This window comes from Pristiophorus japonicus, chromosome 8 (assembly GCF_044704955.1).
Source record: "Pristiophorus japonicus isolate sPriJap1 chromosome 8, sPriJap1.hap1, whole genome shotgun sequence".
Taxonomy (NCBI): Eukaryota; Metazoa; Chordata; class Chondrichthyes; family Pristiophoridae; genus Pristiophorus; species Pristiophorus japonicus.
This window is the reverse complement of record NC_091984.1, coordinates 65,650,474-65,662,177: the sequence shown is the minus strand read 5'-3', so window position 1 is coordinate 65,662,177 and position 11,704 is coordinate 65,650,474. Positions and strand designations below refer to the sequence as shown.

The following is an 11,704-nucleotide window of genomic DNA, read 5'->3' as shown; positions in this document are numbered from 1 at the left end:
TCTGTGGCTTCTATTCCAAAGCTGCCTTCTTTAGTTGTGTACGGTGTAAGGTGCTTAGTCATCAGGGCAACGTTAGGGATCCAGGATCTACAGTAATTGATCATCCCCAACCACTGCCGCATCTGTTTAGCCGTGCTAGGGACTGGAAACTGGCAAATTGGTTCGTCATCCGGGGAGGTTCTCTGTACAATCAAGCTACATAATCGGGGGACGGTTGGCCAAAAGGGTTGTCCTCTCCCCCCTTGCCCCCCTCTTCTTCCTCCTCTTCCTCTTTCGTGCTGACGGGAGGGACACTCTCTACTCCAATGTCCTTCTTGCCCACAATTAAAGCATCCATCTCGTCTTTCCCAGCCCCGACCTCTTCCCATACCAGGCCGGGGACAGTAGGGCGGTCCATAATTAGCAGGGCCCGGGCCATTTGGGTGTTTGGTATAACCGTAATCCTGTTTATCCACCCAATCCTGCACGCAATACTGCGGTTCCATCTGGTATCCCCTTGGGTCGGGTTTTGATCCTTCCTCCCGAGGCGGCTCTTCCTTTCTAGTCACGTATTCAGTCTTGACCCGGGTTGGGGGCGCACCTCCCCCTTCTCCTTTCTTTTCCTGCCAATAATATTTAACCGCCCTTTCCATCTGGGCTTTACTGTTATCTGCCCAATTCATATTATTTGTCCGGATAGCGTGAGCAATCGAATAGGGCAGGCACTGAAGTAGGATAGCGCAGAATTGAGGTGAATTATCCCCTGCCCTGAAGGCATTATCTCCTGATTGACCTCCGTATATTTCAATAAATCTTTCCATGAATTCGGGGGCAGTTTCTTCTCGTTTGGGTTTAGTTTCTAATACTGCTGCCATACTGATGGGCTTCTGAAGGTTCTTGCTGAGAGCATTAAAGATAGCGTTTAGGCGATCCTGGGCATTATTAGGGTGAGCAGTCACTAATGCATCATGGGTGGCTCGCCTCAAATTTTCTAAGAACCGGACGTGTTCAGTCGGGCTCAGGGTCTGCTGCACTAAGGACCACAAGTCTCTTGATTCCGCATTATAAACTCCAATGGTGAGTCGGAGGCGATCTATAAACTTGACAGGTTCTCTCTTTCGATCTGGTTTGGTAGCCAGGATAGCCATAATCTCATTCGGTTTCCATGGCATATATACTTCTATGGTGGGGTGGTCCGCAGCCTGCTCTGGATTGGGATTTGGCATGGGTCGAACTGGGAACTGTCTAGTTCCTACCCTAGTTTTCTGGACAGAAGTATTATTTCCTGAGGCCGTTTCTCTATCTGAAGAGCACTCCGAGCCTGTAGAACTAATGCTGGAGCTTCGGCTATGACGAGTGAGTCGTCGCCGATGGCCCCGAGGTTCAGACTGAGAGCGGGGCTGATGAGAGCGCCCGCGTCGCCTCTCTGGACTAGGGGTCTGAACGGTCAGGTTACGTCCTTTAGTCTTAGATCTGGTCCTACCGGCTACAGGGTCTGTGAACTGAGGACTTGAGTCACTATCTGGAGAGGAAGAGTCCGTCTGGGCTTGTCGGTTCATTGGTGTGGGGTTACGGTTATCATCACCTCCTACCGCCGGAGTGTAGGGTGGAGGTTAGTAGGAAGGGGACTGTGGTGAGAGGCCCGGGGCTGCGGGAGGCGCTGTTGGGGTTAGGTGCCGAGTCAGTGACCATTCATCAAATTCATCATCAGCCTCGGTCAACGCAAAGCCAACCATTCGACCACGTGATCTATCGGTACCCTTCTCGGAGGTCCCAGGGGAACTCTTAGTACGTTTCTCGTGCGCGCACTCTTTCTTTAAGACGTCTACAGTTTTAACATGTCCTCCTTCTGTCAAGGAAAGTCCTAGTTTAGTGGCGTTCTCCTGCCAGCTTGACAGAAGGGACTCATCTTTCAGCTTTTGACAGTACTGTCTCCATTTGGCTATTAAATCCTTTTTTAACCACCGGGACCATATATTTTTTTTTACTCAACAAACCTATCCTTTGTGCATTTCCTGGCTCCGTCACTTATCATCCGAATATACGTAATTCAATAAGGTTCACACTCTTAAACTTCCCACATACAGGACAACACTACGAAGGGTTAAAAAAACTTTCACTGTTTGAAAAAGTGGGTGGAGCTAAAGCAAACCACAACTCCCCGGTTTCCCCACACAAGCTTCCTTCTCCACAGTAAAAATCATACAAGCATTTCTCATTTAAAACAGACGTTCACAAGAGTCTCTCTTCTTTCCTATTAATTTTTGGCCGGTTCTATTTTTGGATCCATGACCTTTCAGGGAATTCGTAGTTTTATCTAAATTACCCATCCTTGTGTCGCCGCACGTTGGATCAGGGTCCTAATTAGTCCTGATTGTCTCCACGTCGCCCCGTGGTGGTTTCAGTTATCTTACCCAGAGCCTAGGCGGACCAAGTGATATACAAGGTCGACACCGCACCTGGCGTAAGTACAATTTAAAATTTACACAGTCCCGCGTAGTCCCGCAGCTTAATTTTATGTAATTCCCTAATCTCCGCGTTTCCCTACGCGGTTCGCGCGATTCTCTATCCCTTCGTGTCGCTGCATGGTTTTCCTGTTCGTGTTGCCGCACGATCCTTACTTAATTTGTCCTTTCCAATTTAAATCCAATCAGTGCCTAGACGGGCCAAGTGATATACAAAGTCGACATCACACCTGACTTGGACACTTATTTCCTAAGTTTAGAAAGTGTTCGCCAGATTGACCTGGATCTCGTTCAGACACCACCTGAGAACCAGCGAGTGGCTAAACTTTCCTCAGACTTTTGAAACCGGAGGAAACTGGAGTAGTATTGAAATTATACTTACTCCAGTGGCCATTTTCCTCTCGTCTCGTCCAAGGCTAGTCTAGCTCTTAATTCGCAAGTTTTCGGCAGTCATCCATTGAGATCCCACTTCTGACACCAAATGTTGATACTGGATTCTTTTCCCTTCAATCTGTTTCAGCGAATTCACTGACACACGAACACTTTTAGTCTTAGCAACATAAGACCTTTATTCTGTAGATACTCCGGCCGGGACCTGTTAAGATAAAGGGAACACTCTCGGTTCGAGCCTGTCCTCCTGTCTCTTGACAAGTCCCGTAACAGTACAAAAGCTCAACACTTATACATTGTTACAGCAGAACACATTTGAGTGACACTCAGTTTATACAATCATTGGTCAATTTCCCCCATAGCATACCCAATTGCAGGCTAACAACTCTCCAAATAGGGCGGGCTCCAGGGATGTGTTTACTGTTTCGATTGTCATCACATTTCCCTATTTTACTGCTGGTTATAGCAGCCCCTCGTCTGTCTCATGCCTGACTTTGCTTTTTCGCGTAACTCGTGTTTGACCACAACTCTGAGTAACCCCTTTTTGTGTCGACATTGCAATTATCTCAGCTTGACATTTTCTTTTAGCCATTTTGCCATGATTCCCTATCTCCATCCTTTTGCCATCTTCTTTAGCCATCTATCACTTTCGCAATCCTTTTTCACATTCTCAAGCCCACCCCAAAGGCCTACCAGAAGTTATGAGCCGACATAGCCGAGGTGGTCTCGTCGGTGACCAATGAGGTGCATGAGGGCAACCAGTGCCGTAAGCGCTGGAACGACCTTGTTGGATCCGCCAGAGTAAGTATTACATTTATTTACATATACTTATATATTTATATAATTTGAATTGTAAGTGTAATGAGTGATTAAAATCCGATGTGATGTCTTGCACCTATACCGGGAATGTTGTTCTCAAAGCCTGCGTTCACAGTTTATGTCTTTAGGTAAAGAATGATAAGTTTCATAATAATCATGATTACATCTGTCGGTTATGTGTTGTATCAGTCTCTGTGACAGTTCCTAGCAATGATATCACGCCATGATCTCATGCCATGTCGTGCTGTTGTTACCTTTTACAGAAGAAGCTTTCCAACAATAGGGCCGAGCAGAGGCGAACGGGTGGTGGGCCACCAGTCATCATCGAGCTCACCAACATCGAGGAGCGGTTGCTGGCACTAGTGGGGAGCCAGTCCTGGTCGGCCACGCAAGCAGCAGCAGAACCTGATGTGATGCCACAAGAAAATATACACCATTGCGTGATGTAAATTCAATAAATGCCACACCTACACATATCCGACCAATAATATATGATAGATGAATCATAAAAGTGTTCTCTATATCATAAATGGCCTCATGAGAATCATTGCAATGCAGAATTTGGTGACGGTCAAGAAATGTGATGCCTGGGATGATTTTGATAGCGGTGGTGCTTTTGTCATGCTTATGCTGTGTGTAATGCTGGAATCACCTTGTGACTCTAGCACTCCCTTCTCCTCTAATAACCTTATTTATGTTTTGCAGCTCAGCCAGCAGCGTGGCCCATGCAAGAACACTGAGCCCAGAAGTTGGCGGCGTGGGGACAGACTCGCCGGATGATCCTCCATCTGGTGCTGAGGAGCCCCGATTCTCACCTGAAGATCTGCTGGGTCCCTTCTCAACGGATGACAGTGCTGACTTTGAGGAGCCTGCATCGCCAAGCTCCATAATCCATTTGACACCGATGACATCTAATGCTCCTGTGGCCATTCCCACCTCCAGCGTGGAGGTACCAGGCCCAAGCACCTTGCCACAGGGCACCCCAGGTGTCTCCAGGACGGCGCTGACCAAGCGGAGGTTGCTTTGACGCGGCAGGTCTGCTCCACGAGTGGCAGATCTGAGCGGGGACATGGCACACTTGTCCAGGAGGAGTGCTGACATAGGTCAGCAGATCCTCCAGGCAATGGGGGGCATAACACACCAGCTGGCCAGCATGTCCACCACCATGACGGAGTACGTGCCGTGGGTGGCGGAGGCCCTGGAGCTGATAGCCAGGAACACTGGTGGCAGCCCTCCCAGTGCCGGGGCGCACCCCGAGGTGCCACACCCCCATTGCCAACAACACGAGAGCCAGGAGGAAGATCTTGCTTCTGGCTCGGAGCACGTTCCCACCTCAGGACCGTCCTTTCCCGTAACCATCCAAGCAGCGGTTCTGCTGTCATCGCCCCCCCTCCCCCAATGAAGCAGCGCCTGAGGAGCTCCTCGGACAGGCGGCTTGGAGTCAGGAGGGGAAGGGGAAGTGGTAAAGGTGGGAAGGAGAAGCGGGGAGGGGGGAAATGAAAATGAGGCGCATGGCCGCAGGTGTTGCCTTGGGCATATTTTTATGTTGTTGCTGCTATTTTGTTGGGGGGGTTGGGGGAAGTGGCGAAGGGGGCTACCTTGTTAGTTTGCATTTGTGTTTTGTGTTGTTGGAAATGTTGACCATTTGAATGATGGAAATGTGATCAATTTGTGGTGGGGTGGGGTACAGTTAAAATTATGATTTCACACAAATGGTCGGATTAAATGTTTTTTATTTAACAAAACCTTGTTGCGCATTGTCTCAGATAGCTGCACTGTTACACACTGGTGATTCCTTAACATGAAAAGGTATAATTAAACTTAACTTGAATTATCTTAAAACTTTAACTGTCACCAAGGTGATGCACACCATTGATGTATGAGCTGCACACCCAGCAATGTTGCAGCTTTGTAAATAACAACAACGTTCTTTCAAGCAAAGTGCTCATTTATGAGCTGCTGACGTTAAGAGTCAGCCTGATTGTCTGGCCCGAGGTAAGCGTCCACCTCCTCGTCCTCCTCTTCCTCTCTTTCCTGAGGTGGACTAGCAGTCCCTTCTGGCAATTCTTGTCCCGTGCTGATAGCCAAGTTGTGCAGCATTGAGCTACCTGCTCAAGGTGGTATTGGAACTCGCCTCCTGAGTGGTCCAGGCATCTAAAGTGCTGCTTAAGCACTCCGATGGTTTTCTCGACGATATTGCGTGTGGCTCTGTGGCACTCAGAGCATCGCTTCTCGGCTTTGGTGGGGGTGTCACGCAGGGGTGTCATCAGCCAGGTGGCGAGGTCATATTCTTTGCCACCAAGCATCCACCATTGACCTTGTGGCTGACTGGTAAACATGTCAGATACAGCGCTCTCGCACAGGATGTGAGTATCATGAATGCTGCCCAGAAATTTGGCATTGGTGGTCGACAACGAGTTGCACATTCAGGGAGTGGAATCCCTTTCGGTTCCTGAAAACCTCTGCATCTTGAAAAGGTACCCGCATCACGATGTGCGTACAGTCTATTGCTCCCTGCACCTTAGGGAAGTTAGCTGTTCGGTAGAATCCTAAAGCCCTCTCAGTCTGAGCCTCCCTGGTCATAGGGAAACTGATAAAGTCCATCCTGTGCGTGTAAAGGGCTTCAGTGACCTGTCGAATGCAGCAATGTGTGGCATGCTGAGATATCGCGCAAATGTCGCCAGCTGAGGCCTGAAAGGAACCTGACACGTAGAATGAAAGTACCTCGACGGACAGTGCGGTCCTGATAGTGCTGGCAGGCTGCAGATCTCCCCTGATGAGCTGGCATATCACACTGGTAACCTTTTTGTGGAAGCACAGTCTCGTAAGGCAGATGTTATGGGACAAGTAAGTGCGGGGGGTGTAAGGTCTCATCCTCCTCATCAGTCTGGCATGTCTTAGATTGGGTACATAACGCTGTCGAATATACCTTCTGCCATCTCTAGTCTGCAGCATGTGCGTACTCATCATGACAGACTGAGAAATGACAGGCCCCATTCCAATAAGTAGCAGTATTACACCTAGTGTTCACAAACAATAAATGTCCCCACTAAGACACCTAAACTAAATTCCAATCGTCCACAGTATGATAAGATGTTTGTTCAGATGTTCACATCACTTTAAAAGAGCTCCAGAGTACATTCTAACTCCCTCGAAGTTGAAGCAGCCTTTTAAATGAAGTGACCTACGATTTAGAAAATGGCGTCCATACCGCTGTGATTAGTTCAGCTGAGAGCAACTTTTTCACAGCGTTTTTTTTGGCGAGCGATATTGTCGGCGATATGTGTGCGAGGTGCTGAAAAAAACTATTTTATTTGGAGTGCATCAGAGTCAAACCTAATCCTATACTCACTCAAAAGGTCTGAAGGTTGCATTAAAGGGGAGGTTGTGGTGGTGACAGAAAAGTTGGTTAATTGTTCACAAGGCACAGCTGGGTGGGAAGGAGGATAAGCCCGGGGCAGGCAGCAGAGATCCAAGCTTTTCTAGGGGGGCCCGGGGCTGCACCGGGCTGTGGGCCCCTACGAAGAAAAGTTAAATACTTACCTGACAGGGTCCCGGCTTAATGATCATAAGGGCAGCTTTTACTGACCTAAAAGAAAATGGGTAGCACGTGTTAGAATTCCCTCCCAAGCACCACACCACCTACCTTGCATGACTGGTGAAGTGGCATTTCGATACCTGCAGACTCCTGGTTTTCCGGAAAACGCGAGGCCGCATTTGGAGCGCGAGGTGCCGAAGCACGTGGTCTGACCCTTCGGCGGGAAATGCGAACTGTATGGAAAACCCACGAAGCTTCGCGAGATTTCAAATTGGCGCGTCACAAAGGCAGCGGCGTGCGTCAGCAGCAGGTGGGTGTCGCGAATGGTTTGCGTGCAGAGTCGCTTGGGCTTCCACCATGGCTAATTGGGATTGGGGGGGTCCTGGTGCCGAGCTACATTTCGGTTAACGCTGTTGGTTATTATTGGGCATTTATAAATAACCCATAAATGTTACGAAGGGAATCTGTTTTTTTAAATCCTCGGTGTTGGAGACTGTTGGAGACTCGATGTTGACGAAACACCAAACGAAACTCAACAGATTTAGCAGGGCAGGTGAGAAGTTGCTGCGTTAAGTTAACACCGTGATAGTGGTGGCTGATGAATGTGAAATTGTGCTTCATTCTTGTACACTGATTTTTCAACAAGAGTTCTAACCCTTTTAAGTGACTGTTATAATTATCAGATGACGCCTGTATCTTAACATTTGCAGATATTTACTTGAACAATTTTAATATATATATTTTAAATTCCGTTTGTTGCTTGAACTATTATTGAATCTCCTGCAGTTCTGTGTGGGTCATTTATGAGGAAGCATTGGAACGATCCAGTAACCAGCGTGCCCGTTTTTGGGATACAACCTTGGCATTTTTCATTCAACACATTTTCGTGAATAGGGTTCTCTGCTAAGTGAGTGGGCAAGAACATGGCAAATGGAATATAATGTGGAGAAAGATAAAGTTCTCCACTTTGGTAGAAAAAATAGAAAAGCAGAGTATTTTTAAACTGTGAGAGATTGGGAAATGTTGGCGTTCAGAGGGACCTAGTTGTCCTTGTACACGAATCAATGAAAGTTAACATGCAAATACAGCAAGCAATTAATAAAGTAAAATGGTATGTTGGCCTTTGTTGCAAGAAGATTTGAGTATAAGAGTAAAGATGTCGTACTGCAATTATATAGGGCCCTGGTGAGACCACACCTGGAGTATTGTGTATAGTTTTGGTCTCCTTACCTAAGGAAGGATATACTTGCCATAGAGTGAGTGCATGCAGATTCACCAGATTGATTCCTGGGATGGATGGGGGGGTGGTCTTATTGAAACAAACAAAATAGGAGGTGGGTGGGGTGGCTTGACCCATCCACCTCCACGGAGGTGTGTGGGGGGCCTGACCCATCCACCTCCATGGCACGAACCTGGTATTGCAGTACTTCCAGGAACGGTGCAGTGGCTCTAGGCCTTTTGGCTAAGAGCATTGGCGCAGAGTGATCCTTGATGTGTGTAAGGTGACCTCTGGCGTTTGTGATTTGACAAAGAATTGGAACGATTGGCTACGAATTAAAAAAAAAAAAAAAAATTCTAGCAGGGCTTGACTGGGTAGATGCAGGGAGGATGTTTCCCTTGGCTGGGGAGTCTAGAACTACTGGTCATAGTCTCAGAATAAGGGGTCGGCCATTTAGGACTGAGCTGAGGAGAAATTTCTTCACTGAGGGTGGTAAATCTTTGGAATTCTCTGCTTATCGTGGGCTGTGGTTACTCAGTCGTTGAGTATATTAAAGTCAGAGATCGATAGCTTTTTGGATATTAAGGGAATCAAGTAATATTGGGATAGTGCAGGAAAGTGGAGTTGAGGTAGAAGATCAGCCATGATCTTATTGAATGGCAGAGTAGGCTCAAAGGGCTGAATGACCTACTCCTATTTATTATGTTCTTATGTTCTGAATTATAGGGACGAACATAAAGTTTTGAATTTTCCAAATATAACCGCCACAGACTTGTAATGCGCCCTAATTTAAATTTTAAAGTTCCTGCATTTTCTTACTCGTTTTTCTTCTTATCTCCTACCCCAATTCACTTGCCTTTGTCATTGATTTAATAATTGGAGTCTTGCCTGTCTTCACTTTTTAGTTCACATTCTTTATCCAAGCGCCGATCCATAAACCTCAATAGGGTCCAAACAGTATTGGAAGAGATGTCTATTTAAGAATGCATACATTAGTAGATTGATTTCCCTTGACACGCTCTTGGGCTGTTTGAGGCACGGAGGGAATCAGCATTCCACATATGCGTATGCCAGAAAAGCAAAGCAATCACCATACCATGAGAAGGAATTAATAAACAATCTCCTAGTAAAAGAATGAGTGATCATAGCATGGTTGAATTTCAAATTCAGATGGAGGGTGAGAAAGTTGGATCTGAAACCAGAGTACTAAGCTTAAATGAAGGAGACTACAAAGGTATGAGGGCAGAGTTGGCTAAAGTGGACTGGGAAAATAGATTCAAGTGTAGGACGGTTGAAGAACTGTGGCATACATTTAAGGAGATATTTCATAACTCTCAAGAAAAATATATTCCAGTGAGGAGGAAAGGGTGTAAAAAAAAAGATAGCCATCCATGGCTAACTAAAGAAATAAAGGATGGTATCCAATTAAAAATAAGGACATACAAAGTGGCCAAAACTAGTGAGGACAGAAGATTGGGAAGCTTTTAAAAGCCAGCAAAGAACAACTAAAAAAATGATGAAGAAAGGGAAGATAGATTCTGAAAGTAAACCTAGCACGAAATATAAAAACAGATAGCAAGAGTTTCTACAGGTATATAAAAAGTAAAAGAGTGGCTAAAGTAAATGTTGGTCCCTTCGAGGATGAGACTGGAGAATTAGTGATGGGGAACATGGAAATGGCAGAAATTCTGAATAAATATTTTGTATCGGACTTTATGGTAGAGGACACTAAACATTTTCCAATAATGGATAGTCAAGGGGCTATAGGGGAGGAGAAACTTAACACAATCACAATCATTAAGGAGGCGGTACTCAGTAAAATAATGGGACTAAAGGCAGATAAATCCCCTGGACCTGATGGCTTGCATCCTAGGATCTTAAGAGAAGTAGTGGCAGTGATAGTGGATGCATTGGTTGTAATTTACCAAAATTCCCTGGATTCTGGGGAGGTCCCAGCAAATTGGAAAACTTCAAATGTAACATCCCTATTTTTTAAAAAAGGAGGCAGACAAAAAGTAGGAAACTATGGACTAGTTAACCTAACATCTGTGGTTGGGAAAATGTTGGAGTCCATTATTAAAGAAGCAGTAGCAGGACATTTGGAAAAACATAATTCAGTCAGGCAGAGTCACATCAGGCAGTGTCAGCATGGATTTATGAAGGGGAAGTCATATTTGACAAATTCGCTGGAGTTCTTTGAGGATGTAACATGGTGGATAAAGGGGAACTAGTGGATGTGGTGTTTTTAGACTTCTGGAAGGCATTTGATGTGCCACATAAAAGGTTACTGCACATGATGAAAGTTCACTGGGTTTGGAGTAATATATTAGCATGGATAGAGGATTGGCTAACTAACAGAAAGCAGTGGGGAGGGGGGGTGAGGGAGGATAGGGGGGGAGAGGGGAGGATAGGGGGGGATAGGGGGGGAGAGGGGAGGATAGGGGAGGATAGGGGGGAGGGGGGGTGAGAGAGGGGAGGGGGGTGAGAGAGGGGAGAGGAGAGGGATGAGAGAAGGAGAGGGAGAGGGGAGGGATGAGAGAGGGATGAGAGAAGGAGAGGGGAGGAGAGAGGGGGGGGGTGAGAGAGAGGGAGGGTGGAGGGGGGGTGAGAGAGAGGGAGGGTGGAGGGGGGGTGAGAGGGTGAGAGAGGGGAGGGTGGAGGGGGGGGGTGAGAGAGAGAGGGGAGGGTGGAGGGGGGTGTGAGAGAGAGAGAGAGAGAGGGGAGGGTGGGGTGAGGGGAGGGGGGTGAGAGGGGAGGTGGTTGAGGGAGGCGGGGTGGGAGGGGAGGGGGAGTGAGAGGGAAAGGGAGGGGGGAGGGTGACCGAGGGGAGGATGAGGGGGTGGGTAGGGGAGGGGGGTGAGTGAGGGGAGGGGGGAGGGTGAGGGGGTGAGTGAGGGGAGGGGGGGTGAGTGAGGGGAGGGGGGTGAGTGAGGGAGGGGGGGGTTAGGTGAGAGCGGGGAGGGAGAGGGAGGGAGGGAGGGGTGAGAGAGGGGAGGGAGGGAGTGAGAGAGAGAGGGGGAGGGGGGATGAGAGGGGGAGGGGGCGAGCGAGGGGAGAGGGGATGGGGGGGGAGAGAGAGAGGGGATGGGGGGGAGAGAGGGAGGGGATGGGGGGGAGAGAGGGAGGGGATGGGGGGGGAGAGAGGGAGGGGATGGGGGGGGAGAGAGGGAGGGGATGGGGGGGAGGGAGAGAGGGAGGGGATGGGGCGGGGAAAGAGGGAGGGGATGGGGGTGGGGTGAGGGAGGGGATGGGGGTGGGGTGAGGGAGGGGATGGGGGGGGTGAGGGAGGGGATG

General features: G+C 48.1%; 1 protein-coding gene across 7 annotated transcripts in view; it reads left to right on the top strand.

The window, feature by feature from the left end:
• Positions 1 to 7,526: 7,526 nt before the first annotated feature.
• LOC139268562 (uncharacterized) overlaps positions 7,527 to 11,704 on the top strand; it is a 612,984-nt gene continuing 608,806 nt past the window's right edge. For all 7 annotated transcript variants that reach the window (XM_070886894.1, XM_070886891.1, XM_070886893.1 and 4 more), the window contains exon 1: positions 7,527 to 7,744. In XM_070886894.1, the coding sequence (XP_070742995.1) occupies positions 7,699 to 7,744 (46 nt within the window). In that variant the 5' untranslated portion in view covers positions 7,527 to 7,698. The remainder of the gene's footprint in view (positions 7,745 to 11,704) is intronic.